Source organism: Notolepis coatsorum (assembly GCF_963971535.1).
Source record: "Notolepis coatsorum genome assembly, chromosome: 6".
NCBI classification, from domain to species: Eukaryota; Metazoa; Chordata; class Actinopteri; order Aulopiformes; family Paralepididae; genus Notolepis; species Notolepis coatsorum.
This window is the reverse complement of record NC_140170.1, coordinates 87,115,699-87,136,365: the sequence shown is the minus strand read 5'-3', so window position 1 is coordinate 87,136,365 and position 20,667 is coordinate 87,115,699. Positions and strand designations below refer to the sequence as shown.

General features: G+C 45.6%; 1 protein-coding gene across 2 annotated transcripts in view; it reads right to left on the bottom strand.

Moving 5' to 3' along the window:
• Nucleotides 1–5,758: 5,758 nt before the first annotated feature.
• Nucleotides 5,759–20,667, bottom strand: part of ngfb (nerve growth factor b (beta polypeptide)) — a 31,069-nt gene continuing 16,160 nt past the window's right edge. Inside the window, exons 2-4 of one of the 2 annotated variants that reach the window (XM_084316605.1) lie at nucleotides 13,426–13,490; nucleotides 10,412–10,563; nucleotides 5,759–6,592 (exon numbers count right to left, since the gene is read on the bottom strand). In XM_084316605.1, the coding sequence (XP_084172731.1) occupies nucleotides 5,961–6,581 (621 nt within the window). In that variant the 5' untranslated portion in view covers nucleotides 6,582–6,592; nucleotides 10,412–10,563; nucleotides 13,426–13,490 and the 3' untranslated portion in view covers nucleotides 5,759–5,960. The remainder of the gene's footprint in view (nucleotides 6,593–10,411; nucleotides 10,564–13,425; nucleotides 13,491–20,667) is intronic. The other variant, XM_084316606.1, reaches the window with a different exon arrangement.

Below are 20,667 nucleotides of genomic sequence, written 5' to 3'. Positions count from 1 at the left end.
CCAAACAGAGCCATGTAGGCCTGAATCAAATTTGTGATGTCCTCTCGCTGCTCCTCAGGTAAGTGTGCTAAGTGAGTGGGCAGGTTCCTTAACATCTCAGTGTTGGACAATCTAGCACCCTGATGGGCTGCATTGCGCAACTCTAAGCCATCTACATCCTCACCACTAACGTCAGGAGAGTCCGGAACTATTGGAGTTGAGGCAACAGCAGAGACGGCCAGTCCGGCTGTCTGGTCTGAGGTCTTCACCTGCACACTATCTCTGGAAAAATATGGTTTAAGCATATTGATGTGGCAAACACGAGAGTGACGTTTACGATCAGGGGTGCGAACCACATAGTCTGTATCACTTATCTTCTTGTCTATTGCATACGGTCCGGAAAAACGAGCGGAAAGAGCAGAACCAAGGATAGGTAACAGGACTAGAACCTTATCACCTGGCTGGAAAGATCGAGAAACAGCTTTCTCGTCATAGTGGCGTTTCATAGTTCTCTGGGAAGAAGAGAGCGCTTTTTTTGCGAGAGAGCACGCCTGATGCAGTCGCTCTCGAAACTGGCTAACAAAATCTAGAACATTAGTGGGTGTGCTGGCACCCTTTGACATGAACCGTTCTTTAAGAACTTTCAGAGGCCCTCTAACAGTGTGCCCAAAAACGAGCTCAGCAGGACTGAAACCAAGAGACTCCTGTATGTTCTCTCGCGCAGCAAATAGAACAAGGGGGACACCCTCATCCCAATCGTTCTCTGTGTCTAAGCAATATTTACGCAGCATGGACTTTAAGGTCTGATGCCAACGTTCTAGAGCCCCCTGAGTTTCAGGGTGGTAGGCACTGGACACTATATGTCGGATACCCAGGGACTGTAACACTTGCTCAAATAACCTAGACAGGAAGTTGGTGCCTTGGTCCGTTTGTACTACCTTAGGCAGTCCAAACGTAGAGAAGAACTTCGTCAAAGCCTTAATTATTACAGGCGCTGTAATTCTGCGAAGAGGGATAGCCTCAGGGAAACGGGTGGCGGTACACATTATTGTCAACAAAAACTGATTGCCGGCTTTGGTCTTTGGCAACGGACCAACACAGTCAACTATGACATGTTCAAATGGTTCACCGACCGCTGGTATAGGACAGAGGGGAGCAGGTGGAATTACCTGGTTTGGCTTTCCGGTGATCTGACAAGTACTACAGGTACGACAGTACTGTGCTACATCGGACTTCAAACCGGGCCAAAAGAAATGTTGAAGTATTCTGTTGTATGTTTTAGTGACTCCCAAGTGTCCAGACCAAGGGTGGTCATGGGCCAAGAACAGTACATGCTGACGATAAACTGCAGGGACAACAATCTGATAAACAGTGCTCCAGTCTGGTACCTGATCTGGTAGCCCTATCTCCGATTGTGCATGCTCTGCCAGTCTAGTACCATGGGACCTCCATGTACGCATCAAAACTCCTTCATCCACAAAATAAGAATGCAACTCTCTCCTCTGTTCTGTTTCAAGAGAAGAGAAACATTTTGCAAGAGAAGGGTCAGCCTTCTGGGCAGTAATTAGCATTTCACGAGTAACGGGTAACTTCAATGCGTCGGAACTAGTTACAGTTGTCTGTGGGGGTACCTTACTATGAGTCGGTGGTTTGTCAGCGGTATCAGAAGTTGGAGCCAGCAACTCCTCCCTGACAAAAGCTGAAGCAAAAACAGAGTCAGACAAATTAATTTCATCACCTCTCTTTTTCAATTGAGCCCGAGTGACAACACTTGCAGAAAAAACTTCAGGGAAGTTCTGTGACAAGTCATCAGGCAGAGAATCTGTGTCTGGGTGATCCAACACTTCCAGCACAGCGTTCACCTGTCCTCCAGCTAAATCATTTCCCATGATAAAGGAAATGCCTTTAACTGGCAAGGAAGGTCTCACCCCTATTTTAAAGAAACCAGTGACCAAATCAGATTGTACATGAATACAGTGTAACGGGGCTGGCACGAAACCCATCTCAATACCTTGAACTAGGACACTAGAACCACAGGAAGATTTCTCAGACAGAGGTAGTACATCAGAGAGGATAAAGGATTGTGAGGCTCCAGTATCTCGTAAGATCTGAACTGTACACTGATCTTTTGGATCCCCTGTCAAGGAAACTAAACCCTTGGAAGTAAATGGCCTGAAACAAGGATCGAGAACATCCTGATCATTGTGCATCTGTTGATCGGAATCAGGTGCCATTTTAATCAGACCAACCCCTTTGGGTTGTCTAAAGTTCTGTTGCTGCTTACGTTTCAATGTTAAACAGTCAGAAATAACATGACCAGGCTTATGACAGTAGTAACATGTCCGCTCCTCTTTTGAGCGTGGAGGTGACATTTTTGGTCGGGGTGTGTGAATTCTGAATGGTTGGGGACAGAATGTTTCTGAGAGAAATCATGGGGGAGAAACGAGTCACGCCTATCTACAAACACAGTTTTATGTGTTAGCGCAAACTCATCAGCTAATACTGCAGAGTGGACACTTTCTGCTCACTCAGGTAAATTACAATACGCTCTGGCAAACGATTCTTAAACTCTTCTAATAGAATGAGTTCTCTGAGAGAGTTAAGATCTGAGGCCTTGCTGGCTGCACACCATTTATCAAAGAGAGTTCCCTTCTCTCTAGCAAACTCTACAAAGGTCTGGTTGACAGCTCTCTTGTGACTGCGAAACCTCTGCCTATAAGCTTCGGGCACAAGCTCATATGCACGAAGGATGGCAGCCTTCACAGTATCATACAGTAAACTATCTTCTAGGGAAAGTGTTGAACAAACCTCTTGGGCTTTACCAGTCAATTTGCATTGAAGCAACAAAGGCCAGACCTCTCTTGGCCAGCGCAATGAAGCAGCAATACGCTCAAACACATTAAAATAAGTATCAACTTCTGTCTCTCGGAACGGAGGCACCAAAGCAATGTGTTTACTTATATCAAAAGTGTGTGATGAATAAGCTGTGGAGGAGGACATACCCGGGCCTTGTGGAGGAGTCGGTGTAGCAGAGTTGGATCCACTCCTTTGGTCTCCCAGCTCCAACTCACGCAGTCTGAGCTCTTTTTCCACCTCAAGCTCCAACCTACGGATGTTAACAGCCCTTTCATTTTCCGCCTCAAGCTCCATTTTACGAAGCCGATACTCCGCCTCACGTGCTTGTGCCTTCTCCTGAGCCTCCATCTGGAGACGGGCTATTCTAACCTTGACCTGGGCCCCTTCTCGAGACCCAGATGACACAGGAGAGGCCAAGTGAAAATGTGGCAATGTGACTCTCACACCTGCCTTTTCAGCACCATGGGCTTGCTCCTCAGAAGGCTGTGCTTCCGTAGGTTCACCAGGAGGACTTGCATGTTCATCAGAGACCACAGGTAAAACAAGCGTCCCCTGCTCCAACAGCTTATCTACCACAAGACACCTGATATCCTGCTTAAGATGCTTTTGTTGAACCGAGAGTTTAAAATGTGTGGCAATCTCCACTAAGTCTGCCTTGCGGCAGCTATCCAGCGCTTCCCAAGTAGGATTGCTCAAGAATTTCCCCAGATCAAAAGTACTAACTGCCATTATTATTTTTTTACACAAATGCCATTTTTACACACAAATTAATTAATAACTATACAAGTGTAAACAAACACAGTTCACCAAATCCATCAACCAACAATTGAACACGGGTTACAAAATCCCGGAGGAGCCCCCATTTATGTTACGACCCCTGTGAGTCTAAGGGTAAAGGGCTGTAACATAACAGTTGGTTGACAGAAAAGATGGACCACGTTTGTAAACAACAATGATATTTATTGAAAGATGCAAAGGAAGCACATGTAGCTCAGGGGTGAGCCCAGGCCAAAACAACAAACAAACACCACTATACTCCAAATAAACCCAAATCTAATCTATGGTAAAAGAGATTACATTACCTAAACTACTCTTACCTAACCAAAACAGGAGAAAACAATATCCAAAGGAAATGGCAGCTCACCCCATCTGTGCTTCCTGAGAAAGAGAGAAAAACACATTAATGATACAGAAAACAAAGGCAGAATATATACAAAAACAAACTATAACTAACAATGCTCTCTCTGTGGCCATACACACACAAGGAAATTTCCACTAAGCACCAAAGGCCAATAAACGAAATGCAATATTGTCAAAGTTACAGGTTACAAAATCACACTAGGCCTAGCCTCATGCCAGAGAGAGAGAAAGACTGAAGTGAGAAGCCATGTTTTAACAGGTGTGGGGTGATCCATGATTGGGGGGTGTTGATTGAGTGTTGGAGTCTGGAAAACCATCCACCAATCAGTGCTGTGTTGCTATAATGGAAGGGCAGGCCTGGCAGGGACCAATGGTGAAGGGAACAATGGCTGGAGGGAGGAAACAAAATGGAGAACACACACACATGGAGACACACACTGGGGAATATATACATTGGGATGTAACACCAATGATAAATCCCTATACGGGTGGAACAACCAGTGACGTCAGACTACACCTCCTGGCTCCCTAGTGGTTGCAAGTGTTAGATTATGATTAATTATTTTGTAATATAAACCATGCCCATTTGAGCAAACTTTGAGGGCCAGCTATAACACTGTATTGAATATCAAACAAGGATACCTCTTCCTGTATGCAACCTCTTTGGTTAAATGGTTCTTTATCTGAGGTACTATTGTAATTGTACGTTTTTTTTGGGGGATCAGTTTACTGCACAATAGGTAACGTTTATTTCAATCTCAATGGATTGATTGAGCATATAATGTTCTTAGGAGGGACTCAAACATCTTACTACTGCCCACACAATCATCACTTACTGTGAGGTTGGGATTAAGACAGAACACTAGAGGGCAGTAGGCTTCCAGCGGCGCACCAACAGCACAGTTGAGCGATGAAACCTGAGTGTTGGTTTGAGGTTAACGCTATACCACTAGTGACCAGTAGTTAACTAACGGTCAAATGACAGTTGTGTAACTTTCATTGGGAAAATATTTCAAAGACCCTTTGTCTGTGAGTTCCTGCTGTTAAAGGGGCATTTAGCCGATTTCCTCCCCAAATCCTATCGTTCTAGGTTTTGAGGAGGACATGTGATAATCTGACATACAATTTCCGAACATGTTCTCTGTCTCGAGAGCTAACCCCCCTCCAGAACCTCTGCTGGATGATGTCAGCGAGCAGGCCCCCAGTGAACTCACACTGCTGCAGACACTATTTCCGCAACAATTTCTTCAACTTTCCTTCAGCCGTGCCAACAACAATTGAGAATAAGTCAGGAAATTGTGTCAAGTGTCAGCAATTCACCAGAGGTCTGCTCTCTGCCAGGTGACGTCGTCTGACAGAGTTTCTTGGGGCGCTGATGTCCAATTATTTCTGTCCAATCATTATGTCCTCACAACAGAAGAATAGGATTACGGTTGAAAATCGGTGAAGAGGCCCTTCAACTTAATCTATGTGGCACTGTTCTGTTTAAATGGAACCTTGGAAATGCGGCCTGAAGTCACAAGGAGGACAAAAGGAAGGATGATTCAACATTGAGCTGCGGAAAAACGTGGTACTGCTATTCCCAGTATATGATTTTATTAGATTCATATGGAATTGCTTTGTAAAAAAAAAAGGGAATGAGTAATGATTGTGTTTAATTTTTCATTTTCGACATTTCCTCCCGTGTCCCATTGCGATTTGTCCCTCGTTGTGATGAATGACAGGCTTCCTGTTCAGAGAATAAAGTCCAGACTACATGCAGCATATGTACTTCAGTGTTTAATAAATAACAATATCAATAACAACACAACAGATAAACAAAAGGTGTATATAAATGCAGTCCTGATACTTTGACGTATACCAATAATTTACTCTGTGCAGAGGACGTAGAGAAGGCTTTAGTGGTACAGTATAGAGAATCCCTACTAGAGATTGTCATCATTTTGTTGTTTATGTGAACATAAAGTAGAGTCTTCACCTCACAGTCACTGCCGCCATGATTTGCGGCTGAGGACGCACACGCAGGCCACATTGATGCGTATGAGCCTCCACGCTACCAGGTTCCTAAAGGAAGTCAGCGCCCGCACGAAAGTGTGCGAGTTGGTGCAATAGGAGTTCCAGTGTCTGTCGTCGATGCCCAGGCAGCCGGACCTGCCAGAGCGGGCGCTGTGACACGTTGTCTCGAAGAAGTACTGCTTCTTGTTGACGTTGTTGATTTTGACGTCGGGGAGCACCGTGACCTCGTTGCCAGAGATGTCCGTGGCCTTGGTCTTGTTCCCCACCCAGACGCTAATGCTGTCGCACACCGAGTACACCCCTCGGTGCTGCGGCTGTCCCCCTGCCCATCGCCGGGCCCGGCCGCTGCCGCCGCCCCCGTGCCGCCCCCCTGTGGGCTCTGTGTCGGGGGGCTGGGCGCTGAAGTGCACCCGGGGTGAACGGTAGCGGCGTTTGGTGAAGAGCTTGGGGTCCACGGTGGGGACGGAGTCGGGGTTCCTGCCAAGGGCCTGCTGCTGCTGTCCGGAGGTGGAGGGGCAGGAGCCCCCCCCCACGGTGGCCGCAGCCTGGGTACCGATGAAGAGGAGCAGGACCAGCATAGGCGACCTCATGGGCACACGACCTGGCAACGAGACATAAAGACTGGAGTTATTACCAGTGGTGGAAGAAGTACACAGTTCCTTTACTTAAGTAAAAGTAGAAATACCCAGATAAAATAGTACTCTGGTAAAAGTAAAAGTCCTCCATTCAAAATCCTACTAGTAGAGAAGTATTTGATATTGAATGTACTTTAAAAAGTATGCGTTATACATAATGTTTGTGTATTCCAGTGCTTGGGAGCATTCCATCCTCAAACCATTGACCTCTAAATGTTATGTTAAAGTGCATGGTATGTGGTCCAGTTATGCTGCTCTGATTACGTTCAACAACTCAAAGTTGGCAGGCTTCAAATTTGAAAGTACACAATTCTTGCCATGTCTTCTATGCTAAATATTTGTCTTCAAAGTAACTAGTATCTGATGGGTTCAGATAAATATAGTGGAGTAAAAAGTACAATATTTTCTTTGACATGTCATGGAGTGAAAGTACAAACTTCCCTAGAATGAAAATACTCACGTAAAGTACAAGTACATGGAAATTATACTGAACTTAAGTACAGTACTGGTAAAAGTACTTAGTTAACACATCCACTGGTTAACACATCCACCGCCAATCCCGTTGTACAGCGTGTTTGCCGGCCATGCGAATTCTGCCAAACCACGCTGTACAGCGATATTGAGATCATATTTCATTTTTTCCCCATGGCATTCATAATTCCGCCACCCAGCCTCTGGTGATACAGTGGGACCCTGCACAATAGTGCAACGCCTCAATACCGCCGCCTGGTGGATGATCAGGCGAGTTACAACCGGAAGTGGCCATCGGTGCATCTGGGAAATCCGTCCGGCAGTCACATATCGTTGCAGGACTACAGACAAACACTGGCGTGCATATGGATCGCTGCCATAACTCAATAATCTATATGATTTGGGCGTTTATTGCGCCATACAAACCGGAAATGGATCTAGTAGATAAGTGGGATCTTTTTCCTCCAGTCTCACCGGCGAACGGTAAGAGGACAGTAACGTTACTTTCAGCTTGATTGTTTATTCTTTTCACTGCAAACCGATCTGATCAATATATCACCCATACTACATAAAGCATTTACTGACGATCACGGAATTATAAACGACCCCCGCCCCCCTTTCATCCGCGCATGATGAATCATAACGTATACGAACATGTACAGTTGACATTTTTTATATAGCGTGTATCGGGAATAAACGGCAGTTGATAATCTATATATGCGTTTATGCCTATAACTCACGTTCTATGAATTACTGCATAAAACGATAAAAACATACTTATATTCTAGAAGGTATTTTTGGAAGAATCTATGAATGAAAAAGTATAACGTTCCTACATCCTGAACGATAGATAATCGATGTTGAATGGGCCATAGTAATGTCAATTTAGCAATACAATTTAAAAAGTTATAGCCCTGCAAAGAAGGTAAACATCTCCATAGGCTTAGAGTGGTGGCAGTGAGCCTACATTGATGGATACCCAGATATATGGCAGGGAATGTGTTAATACAGACACAAAAATGTACACAGTTATTACTGGTGTGCTTGTAAGTAAACTAGACAGCTGCTGATTCAGAAACAGTAATACTAGTACCCTATACAATTGGAAGTTCTGCCCAAGCAATCTTATTGGTCATCTAAAAGGTTCCAGCCATGCTGATAATTCCCATAATGTGTAACGTTTGGGGCTTTGCTCTCCTCAGGGAGCCAAGCCCTAGCGTTACCTGGTGGTAAACACCTGTCTATCTGCCCTGATTGCATTCATTGGCACCTGGTGTGTCTAGTTAGGATGGCTTTATATGCTCTTCCGTGTTACCGTAACATTGTCAGTCGATCGCCAGACTACCCATAAGTACACCTATGTCAGTATGTAAGTCTTATCGCTCCTTGCCATAGGAGGATAAGTATGTTCGCTACTGTTCATTGTATCATGTCATCACTTTTATTGCATTGTCATTCTGTTATGCTAAATGTATTATATCACTGTTCCCTGTGTCGTGTTTTTGGAGACTTGCTTTCTCCCCTTTGCTTTTCCTCTTTTGGAGACAACATATTCTCCCCTTTTGTTTGTGCACTGTTGTCGGCGTGTATTGTGCCTTACATGTTCAACAATAAATAAGTTGCTCTTTGTTTGAGAATCAACACCTGCCTCTCGTCTATCCGTTCTGCACTGCACCTGGGTCCAACACACCTACCCAACTGTAACAATGCATGCTTGATGTGCCTTGTGTCATTTGATGTGGCAATTAGTTACCATCAATTACTTTCTCCTGTTTATGGTATGTATGTAGGCCTACACTACTTTGAAGAAACCCTTTCAGACAGTACATATTAGTTGGTAACTGTTATTATTATTTTCCTGGTGCTGACAATTGTACCTATCCACATCACTAACGTACCCATAATCGCAGTAAAGAACAGCCTTTTGGAGAGAAAAAAGCTGTTTAAACTTCTCTGAAAGTAATTGTGCTATAATTATAAACAGTAAAGCAGTGAAAAAGGAAAAACAGCCTTCCTTTCAAAAGGGTCACAACAGGCCGACGTTTGGAAAATAATGATACTTGGTAAATTTTATCCATGAAGTACTGTGTAGCTTTTATCCATAGTGTTATATTGAGTGACATTGGTGTGACAGTTATGGCTCAGTAGATATAGCAATGTTGATGTATCATCCCAGCACATCCCACACCAAAGCACAGTGCAACACAGCAGTTGTATGTGTGGCCTAGGATTTGACAACTCGCATGGTTGTATTTAAAGGAACATGGCAACATTATGATACATGCACTTACCGTCTTCTCCAGAGTCAGAAGACAAGACGGATACCAATTTCCTCTCTTGTGTTCAGCCTCTCTTGTGTTCAGCTGCAAGCTAGCCTATCTTAGCACAAATGAATGGAAGCGGATACGGACCACTAGCCTAGCTTAGGTATTTTTGGCCAACAGTTAGGCTAGCTGGTCGTCTCCGCTTCCATTCATTTGTGCTAGACTAGCTTGCAGCCGGATAGCTTTCTACTGAATGCACAGAGAGGAAATTGGTATCCATTTTCTTGTCTGACTCTGGAGAAGACAGTAAGCACATTTCCCATAATGTTGGCATGTTCCTTTAACACAGTGCAAGTCCCTTTTTGAATGTATTTGAACCGCTATTGTACTATATAGTTTTATACTGTAGATGGTTTCAACTTAACAAAACAAACGTTCTAAATGGACTCAATATTGTTTCCTGGTGCAGCGCTGATGTTTGCTAAGCTAAGCTGTTCCCCTAGCAACACATTTCAACTGAAACAGTCTATAGGCACCCCATGGTTTTCGGAATGTACGTGTGGAACCTGGCCGGAATTCATATTTTTATTTTTTATATTATATATATATTTTTTATTTATTGTTTATTTATTTTAAATAAATAATTTGTTTATTTAAGATCTTAAAAATGTAAGAACTGGCAAAAAGTGTAAAGATGAAAAAGTACACAACCTCTCTCTTTAACAATGGAATGCAGTATTCATCTCAACCTTAAAGGTGCTATAACTATAAGCTGTATCTTTTGTTTGTTAAAATAAGTGGTCAACATGTAAAAAAATCTCTCCTGATTGGATAAAGTGGGACCATTTTTATTATATCTTTTTTTCTTTCTGCAGAGCGGAGGGAATGTTACTGACCAACACTCTATATCAGTGATGGCTGTTGGAATATAGAGCTATTTAACACATATTTAAATAAATACCACTTTACTTGCAGTACGTTTCTTTGTCTGAATATAAAACTAAGGTCTGAGGTTTCTTCCTCTGCTCAGTATCTAAGTTACTATTTTACCTAGACAGTGTTTCCAGGTGAACGGTGGCCCTTCGGCTGGCTCCTAGAGCACACGTTCAGCACAGCCTGTATTCCGGGATCCTGCCATCAGGCCTGGCCGTGTTCCCCCTCTGGTCCCGCTCAGGGCTTGCCTCTGCTTTGCCTCTCCTGTCCTGTTGAGAGACAAGTAGACGGGGAGCCTCTAAACCAGCTTGTAAAAACCCATTGTAAACACATTTTAGTGACACCGGTGGCCAGAGAGAGAGTGAAATAGAACAAGTGTGTTTAGTTCCAGCTACACGCGTGACCCACAAGAAGTAAACCAGCAGAATTTAGGTGACTGTTAAAGAGTGGAAACATTCTCGGCATACTCTACCCACGCTGCAATATCCCTGCTGTAAACCTCTGCATTCTTGGATACATGGGCTGTGGCAGGTTTATGTAGATGTAATGTTCCTCTACATCCCAAAGTTACCCTGTTATACTAAAAGACAGTTATACAGCCTGTGATTTATTACCTTAAAGAATTTAGTTTTAGGGCTCTAGAGCACCGGATCATACACAGTGTAATCTGGAAATACTTTGAAGATCATCCAGAGAGACACACGTACTACACACTGTTGTGAAATACAGACTATGAATGAATGAATGAAAAACTTTATTTAACAGATTGCAGAATGGGTACAATAGTAGGGCTCAATACACACAATTGCCACCAGAGGGCCGGCCAGAAGCGGCGACGGTGGAGCAGGTAAGTGTCCAATATCTTGCCTTTTATAGGAAAACTTCAGCAGATGTGGATCTGGAGCACCGTTGTACCTTTGGATTACAGGGATAAACGCCACCCTTGTCTGTAATTTGAGATTTTTGTCCATCCTCTCATGTTGTTCACACACCTTGGAAAGTGGCGTGAGGAGCAGGGAGTGAGTGAGTGTCAAACCACTGTCACCAAAGGTACAACATCCCCATGGAACACAGGAGGCAACCGCTGGACTAGCCTCACTCTCTCTCTCTCTCTCTTGCTCTCTCTCTCCCTCACCATGCAGGGGGAAACATGTGAGCCACACAGCCTGAACAGTCTTGTACGTAGCCGTCTACATGTTTTGTGGACAGACTTAAGTCATCGGGGGACTAAAAGAAAGAAAGCTCCTGGGATTCTCACTCACAGAGAGTCAGAGAGATACACCCCCAGTGAAGTGGAAAGGCACAAGACCCTGAGAAAGGTTTTCGTAATAATATCATATGCAGTACCTTCGATGTGCGTTTTCATGTGATATAATTTAGCTTGACTAGGTCATGCATGGTCACACACACTATGCACGCTGACTAAACTTCACCTTGCGGGATACCTGGCTCCTCTCGCTGATGGATCCGCGTCAAAAAAACAGATGAAACATTCCTTCCCCTGTCAGTGTAAATGAACTGAATCAGCAAGCCGGTCATTTACTGGGGTCTGTTACTCCTGAATAGAGAGGCCACCCACAGGCACTGACCTACAACTCATTAGCCCTAATATGGAGTCAGTTTAATGAAGCCCGTCTGGCTTGACTGACAGGCAGCCCTGGGTCGCACACAATCTACCGTCTGCAGACCAGGAACAATCTAACCCCCCCCCCCTAAACGCTGGCTGCATTCATATGGTAAAAGTCACACAGTGACCCACGGTAATCTGACCCAGCGCGGGCCGGCTCTCATTCAAAGAGGAAGGGATGTGGGCGGGTGACTCTATCTGAGGGCCACCACTAGGCTTTGAATGACATGTTGCTCATTGCGTTTCTGTGGGCATTCATGCAAAACTGCTCCGTGGAATGAAGCTTAGCTTTGTGCTGGGTTTTAAGCCCTCACACTGGGGCTAGTATAGGTTCCTGGGATGACACAACCAAGAAAGACTGAAGGAACTCATTCTGTGAAAAGTCTCAACGCTATTATCTTCGCTCCGTGGTGTTGATGATGCACAAAACGAGAAATGAGAGTTGGTCACTCACTTTGGTGATTTGAGTTTTGAGGCAAAGGAGTTCAACCGTTGCACTCACCCACCTGCAGTGATCAGGGTGTATGTACTGTGTATGTATATCAGTACTTTGCTTACGTTGCTTAAGTAAGTCAAGAGGACTTTCCCTTGTTCTGTTAACATAACCTACTCCAGTTGACTGCGATCCATGGGGGGAGTGACAGTTCATTTATCTTACATTGATACTCTCGTTGGGAAACAATGTACTTTCTCAGTATAGACCCTAGTGTCTGGTCAGCTTCAGTCCACTATATTTGTGTTGGAGTCCATGACAAAGAACACATGCACGCACACGCTACACATAAACACTCAAGAACACCAATAAATGAACCAATAAATGCACACACACACACACACACACACACACACACACACACACACACACACACACACACACACACACACACACACACACACACACACACACACACACACACACACACACACACACACACACACACACACACACACACACACACACACAGACAAAGCAGGTGACAATGGTTTGAAGCACATGCTGTATGTTTATAATGAAGTAGTGTGAGAGATATAGGTCTGACAGACAGCTTGTCCCTGTTGCACTATATTCAGTGTTCAGTCCAAACTGTAAATGAACCAGAGAAATACATCACTATGTAATAACAATATAATGAAATACAGCAGTGTCATAGTGATAGAATGTCATACATGCATGTCATACATACAATGGCCTAGACCTATGACGAGGTAGGCGAGCTGAGCATGCACTAATGACAGTAATATTGTATGGGGCACGACGAATGTTACAGGGGGACAAATCATAGCCAATCAACTGCCCAAGCCTGAGCTGGGGGAGGTTTGAGACATAGAGTCTGATCAACTGGATCGCTTGGACTTCAATTTGTCGGGATAGAGGGGTGTGCCTCCCACAGGAGAAATAGCAATTTGTGATAGTATGAAATACATCATCACTGTATTTTGTATTATAGTGATGGAATGAAACTCAAATGAGAAAGAGAATGGGACTTGGCTCATACTGCTGTACCTGTACTCCGTCAGTGATACCAGTTTGGAAGTCCCACTCTCCCCACTGCTTTGGCTGGATACGATCTACAAGTCAAATACAATAGCAATAGAATGAAATACAACATACTGCATATTTCAGGCAGATGTCAATCAAAGTTGTTGATCAGAGTTGAGAAGACGTTTCAGATATCAAAATAATATTGGAGTGAGAGCTAAAACGTGTGATGTATTTCCTTCCTAGAAAGGACCAACTGCTAGAGGTGGGGAGTAAGTCACACAAGTCACAAGCAAGTTTCAAGTCTTAACCTTCAAGTCACAAGCAAGTTTCAAGTCTTAACCTTCAAGTCACAAGCAAGTTTCAAGTCTTAACCTTCAAGCAAGTTCTAGGTCACTGTGTTTAGACTCAAGCAGGTCAAGTCGAGTCACTGCTAAACATCAAGCAAGACAAGTCAAGTAATTCTTCAGGTCAATCAAGTCAAGTCACCATGAAAGTGACTCAAGAGACAAACAAGAGACAAAGGGGTACAATAGCAAGACATTAGACATGTCATGACAAAACTGCTCCTGTTAGTTAATTCATTAGTTTATTTAGTTAGTTAGTTAGTTAGTTAGTTAGTTCTGCATTGTAGTGGCTCTCGCTCTGCGTCACTCATGCACTGTCCTCGCACGTGCACGCGCACTGAATAAAAGACCACAATGTACCTTTATATCCCAATATTTGTCTGACCACACCCCTATCAGCTTACCCATATAAGCCGGGGTGGGGCCACCCACTCGCCTCCTTTCTCGCTTCACCACAAGGAAGTGCCTCGATAGCCCCACTTGACGATGTTGTTAGTAGGAGAAAGTTGGAAAACAAGAGATACGTTGACATCATATCTTTATTTTCTCTCTCACTATATTCGAGAAAATACGGCGATATTGTCTTCGTACTGGAGTGTCTGGAAGATGATGATCATTCTACACCTCCGTCGGGTTTCGTATTGGGAGTTTATGCCGCTACATGCCTCTCAACTGCAGTCCTCCTTGCTGTGGCTGGTTGCGGTAAAACCTTCCAGCGACACAGCTGGACTGTAGGACGCGCCGCTGTTGTGAGAAGCGGTGGGTTCCAGGTTGGTGAGTAATGTTTTGCTTGCGAGCTCCACTTGTCTGTTAGTGCTATGGGGGCTAGCTGACAATGTTTACGAAAACCGGCCCCAGATTAGGGTCCTTTGTTCAGCCTTTAGGCGACGGCGGAGGACCTTGGTTTGAAGCCCATTATAGCAACTAGTGGGCCACACGACCAGTAACTGGTGATCCCAGGATCTCTGGACGCGTGGGTACTTCTCTGTCACCGTATAGGCCCCGTCTCTCATATGCAAATGAAAGTTTACCCTAAACGAGGAAATGTGAGCATGGATGTTTGTTATCGGAAAATCCATGTTCAAGTCAGCTACAGCCCAGATGGGACTTGTGCTGGCTCCGCCGGATGTTCGTAAAATCACTGTTGTAAAACTGAGTTAACATCTCGTTTCTCTTCTCTCTTAAAAGGTGAGGAGGGTTTCAGAACGGCGGCCTGTCTGAGTGTGACTTGTTATATCGTTGTGTACGAGTTCAGGTGATAGCTGCTTAGCTTGCGTGCTAGTTGTGGCCTACTGTGTTAGCCAGTCAGCTGTTAGCTGCGGCGCTAGCTCGCTGTGTTACCAGGAGCCTGTTGTGTCACTAGGCTAGGTAACGTTAGCTTGCTGCTATCGGCCGAGTGCGGCCATTAGCTTAATGCTACACTGTTGAACGTTCTGAGACTATAACATGCTTTAAACACTCTGACTACGACGTCATCTTTGACAGAGGATGTTAGTCGAACCTACCCTGGGGCCAGCCGGCGAGGACTGCGTCAACAAGGGGGACCGTAGCGGCGGGATGGAGCGGCGACGCTGCCCAGGTCGACAACACAGGACGGCTGTGTTACTACGGTGCCTTGTTAGAGACTGCAGTTTCGCTTGATCTGCGCTCACGGTAGGAAGGGTCCTGACCAGACCTTGAACACTTCTTCTTGCTTTCCCTTCTAAATGTTTTGTAAATAACGATGTTTTCCAAAACGAGTGTTGCTGCACTACATTTAGGATACAACGCGAGTTATGTGTGAATTGTCTTGTCACTGGTCTCCATGCAAATCGGGTTATTGTTACAGATGTGAAAATGATCTGGTTTGTTGTGTTGAGACACATTGTGTGTTCATGTACCATGTACTCACAACTAAGGGGGTTAAACTAACCTATAAAGCTATGCTTAGTGACATATGAGTAAAGAATGATTCTTTTCTCAGCCTGTAATGACAATGAACAGTGTGTTCACATATTAACAGGTTTACCTGTTTAACTGGCCGTATTAAGGGTAAAGTAGGAGGGTTGTGTTTCCCCCCAGTTCCCTGGGGACTTCTTCATCCTCCTCTCAGACATGTTGTTACACTATATTGTGTCACTGTGTGGTAGGGATACGATGTAAGCCTTAGCTTAGTTGTTGGGGTTGTGCTAACCGCTTGAGAAATTTTCTCCTAAAGAAAAGATTGTTTGGTAACTTTTTCGTGTGTGCTTAGCAAGGCCTGTGGCTGATACTAATCGAGAATTATGTATTCTCTCATTATGAAAAACGGCGTTCCTCTGTAGAGTGTTTTTGCCATTTTTTGTAGGTGATAAAGGGTTGTGTGTGTCGTGCGACCTACAACTGGGTTGGGTTGGCCACAGAAGCACATGTGTAAGTCTGGTACCGGGGCTCTTGAGAGGGCCCTCTCTATTCTGTGTTTTTTCCTTAGTAAAAATCAGATGGCAGGTTAGCACATGCGCTGTGTGAAGCTGTTAGACGCTTCATGGAGCTGACTATGACTGCGTCATACTCTTTTTTGTCATTACATCGTATCATGGGTGTGGGGTCGTAAAGGGGTGAACTGGTAATCCTTTTCTCCCCTTCTTTGATGGGCAGGGGTTAAAACCTCCTGTCCTTCAAGGTTCCTGTCACGTTGCTGTTCGGCACGTTACAGGGTAAGAGGGGGGGGGGGGGGGAGTTTCCTGGTCCCACGCCCTGGAATATTGGGCGTGTGCACCGCAGAAATTCCCCCGCCATAGAGTACGTCACTGTGCGCGTCTCTGTTGGTAGGACTTCCGTGTGCTGTTCGGGTCCATATGATGGATCTGTTTTGGGGGGTGGTCAGGGCTCCTCCTCACGAAGCTCCTATTCGGGCCTTCTGTGAGTTAGGACTCTCCTTCCATGTGAGGGAGCCTCCTCAGAGTACAGAGCCTCCTCCTCAGATTGTCAAGGTGAGTGGAACCTCAAGAAGGAGTCCTACTCTATTGTGTGTGTATTCGATTCAATTCGATTATTGAGTGTGTATGGGTTCAGTGCCTCCTCCCCGGAGAGCCCTAAAACCAAACTTTTACATGGCTCAAGGTGCAATATATTCTTTTCAATCTGTACAGCTCGCGTGGGAAGTCTCTCTGGGGATTTCCGTCTCCTCTCTATGGGAGGGTGGTGGAATGTAAAAATGTAAAAAAAATTGACCCCCGGCTGTGTAGACTGGGATACATGCTGTTGGTGCTTCCTTCTTTTCTATTAAAAAGGGTTGGAGTTAGGAAGCATCGCACCCCTCTTGTCGTTCCCCTGGGCGCCTTGGGGATTCAATGACAGGTCTAAATAGCCTGTTCATTGATGTGGTTGTGTCCCGACGCACGCACATCACATAGTGCTAGCTCGGGGTGTTCTGTTGACAGGCGAATGACTGGCACGCCTTGGTTGCTTGAGGTTAAAACAGCGTTTTTATAAAGCAACTGGGATGGAGGTTTTTTCCTCTTCCGACGACCTGTTTTGGTTGTCGACGGATTCTCGTTCATATCTGGGGGATGATGATGGAATGGATTTGAACATGTGTAGAGGGGTCTCACGCCCTGGGGGTGGGCCACTGGGTGCGGTTCGCACCGAACGTCTGGGTGGCGCCTTCTTTTCATGTTTAAGATCAACACGCATATCTGCCCCTTCTTCTGGAGTAGGCATGTCGGCGTGGTTAGGGCACGGGACTGGTTCTGGTCACGCTGGTCCGGATCAGTTAAACCCGTTGTCCGCCGGGGATGCAGATCTGCTGTTCTGGTACCCTGAGGGACTTTCAGGGGGATAAATGCCAGGTCGGTCCGGGTGTCACAGGGTTAAGCGCTATGGAGACCCTGGTTGGGTACATTTGTACTCTGCACTGTCGTAATGGCTTACGGCCATGCCAACCTGTACACGCTCGATCTCGTCAGATCTCGGCCGCTACGCAGGTTGGTCCTGGTTAGTACTTGGTTGGGAGACCGCCTGGGAATACCAAGTACGGTGTGCTTGGGGCTGGTTCTCCATTCTTTTCGCTCCTCTCTCACGCATGGCGAAGAGGGGCCTGTTGGGGTGGTCTTTGACCTCCTCTGGTGACCCTGTGCTTCCCGTATCGCCGGGCCCGGTCCGAAGTAATGTTTCGTCGACCCGTAGGCCTGGGATAACCCTTTTTTGAAAACTGAAACACTTGTACTGCGGTATAGCCGGTGTATACCCGCAGGTGTGTTTTGGAGTTTTTTCTTGAGGGGTTATAGGAACAACCACCGCATTGGGTAACGCCAAGGTGGTTGATTCCCTGGTGTGTTGGAGCAGTGTCAACTCCCGGGTTACCCGGTTGAGGGTGCCCCTGCACGTTCATGACGTCTGCCAATCATGTCAGCCTTCTCTGCCTCAACCCCTCTGGGTGGGTTTTTTTTTTAATGGAGGCTTGGTCATGCAACAACGCCAGCATACGCTCCTTCCGCCGGGGGGGGGCTGTTCTCAGCTGACTCCTTTGGCGCCTGTCTCGTCCGCAGTGCTCCAGGCTCGGGTTACAGCCTGTTGCCTGGTTTTCCCCGGTGCGCTGCCTGCCTCCGTTGGTCAACCTTTTTTGTGTGCTTACGGCCATGCTGACTGCCTGTTCTGCAGGGTCAGTGTGCCAGGCGGTGTGCTATTGGGGGGAAAGGGCCCGCTCTTGGAGAAGAGGGGCCTTATCCGAATACGCTGGCGATGTGGAGGGCGGTGTCACTAAGTGACTGCCTGGTGGGGTCTTGATGCCTGGCGTCATTGACCTCTCCGGGCCCCCGTTTTCCAGGGGATCCAGTCCCTTCAGTGGGTCTGGGTCTTCCTTCGCGCTCCGCTGCTACGGCCTTGCCACAGGGTTGGGTTTGCCCTTGACCCCGTGATTCTGGGGGCAGTAACGAGGTTGTTCCCTCCGTTCGTTCCCGGGTGGCATGCGGGTTGTGAGTGTGTGTAGTCGTGGGGTCAGGCCACGGTCTGCTCACCCTGTGCGTTGAGTTGCTTGAGTGCCTCTTCGCACGGTCGGGTCCGTCGCCCTCCCGGGGACCTCCAATAGGGGGGGTGCCCTCCATTAGGGGGGGGTCGGGGGGGCTCGGTCCTCCCTGATCTGATGGTTGTGGGGGGCCTTCAGCGGGGTGTATTTGTTCGCCGATGGCTCTCGCTCGGCCTCCCTTGTGCATGAGTGACGCCGAGCGAGAGCCACTACGATGCAGAACGTTAGGTTATGACTATAACCAAGTTCTGTTAGTAGTGGTGACGCTTGGCGTCCGACGCCGCTGCAGCCCTTGATCTCGCCTTGTGGTGAAAGCTTGGGAAGGAGGCGAGTGGGTAAGCTGATAGGGGTGTGGTCAGACAAATATTGGGATATAAAGGTACATTGTGGTCTTTTATTCAGTGCGCATGCACGTGCGAGGACAGTGCATGAGTGACGCCGAGCGTCACCACTACTAACAGAACTTGGTTATAGTCATAACCTAACGTTAGTTAGTTTGTTAGTTAGTTAGTTAGTTAGTTAGTTAGTTAGTTAGTTAGTTAGTTAGTTCGTTCGTTAGTTCGTTAGCTAGTTAGTTAGTTACAACTATGGGTATTGTCGGGTTCAACTCTGGCTGTCGTTGTTGCCTCCGGCTTGGGCCAGCCGTCATACTAACTCAATTGGCAGAGTTAGCGGGTGGAAGTCGATGGGTGGTAATCTGGACGTTGTGGACAGCGACTCCTACAGGTCGGTTGGGGACGCCTGCACAGCAGAGACAGGAAATGGCGGGGGTAGTGTGAGCCTCCCACATGTTACACCTCGCCAATGAGAGTCCGCGCTGGCAGGTGAAAAGATGTGACAGGCTGCCTGTATCAGAGGGGACATGTGATGCAAGGCTTCTATCCTTCCTACAACCGGCCAGTGGGGAGCAACGTTCAAGACAGGGGAGGGGAGAATTGGCACAGCGGAATTGGGATGGGAGAAAAATAGGAGAAAAAGTGGATAAAAAAAAACGATGGGTATCGTTAGTTGATACTACTCATCAATGCCAATATTCTCAAGACATAATGGGTCTCATTCCCGAATGGATTTACGACAAAAAAATTCCTCTCAGGCAGATTCCTGCCAATTTAAGACATATTAGCGCTAGTAGCGCGATTCCCCAAATGTTCCTGAGATCGGATTTGGCCGTGGCTGAGAGCAGAATTTAAGAGTGCTGAGGAGCACACTTATGATTGATTGACTGAAAATTGTATTAACTTGACAGACTCCATTCGTAATGGCTTTATTTGGGAGGAATCATAGTGATTCCTTCATGTCAACGCTACAGGCCTCCTTGGAATTAATTACTTAATCATAATTAAAATAAATATGACAATATTTGTATGATAAGAAATTACGCATTTGTTGTCGGAAAGATAAATAATATGGATTAATCTGATCACAGGACAGCTGGATTAACCATATCTGAACCAGCTATTTTGGACAAACGTATAATTACTTTAATTACTCAGATATTCAAACACAATTATGCAATTATTGTGAAATTATTGAAAATAATAATAATTTAATGCCTTCTGTGGAATTTGTATTTCTTATTTGTTACATATCTGTTTTATTGATTAATTATACATTTGAAAGAATGCAGGTTATAGCCAACATGATTGGTACAATGGGACAGACATTTGTTTGATATATCTATAACTTGCATTCCTTCAAATGTATCATTAATCAATAAAACAGATATTGTACTATGTAGCCTAGTACACCAACACTGCAAATAACAGTGGATACATAAATAAATAAGAACTAAAGCTAATCGCGTGGAAATAGACTGCATTAATATTCCATAATAAGTCTTGTGTGCGCCAGTATGGCCTACGTGTCTAATGAATGAACAGTAGGCTTATATTATTCTAGTTACTTGTTTCATTAGGATTTAGTAAATACTATATA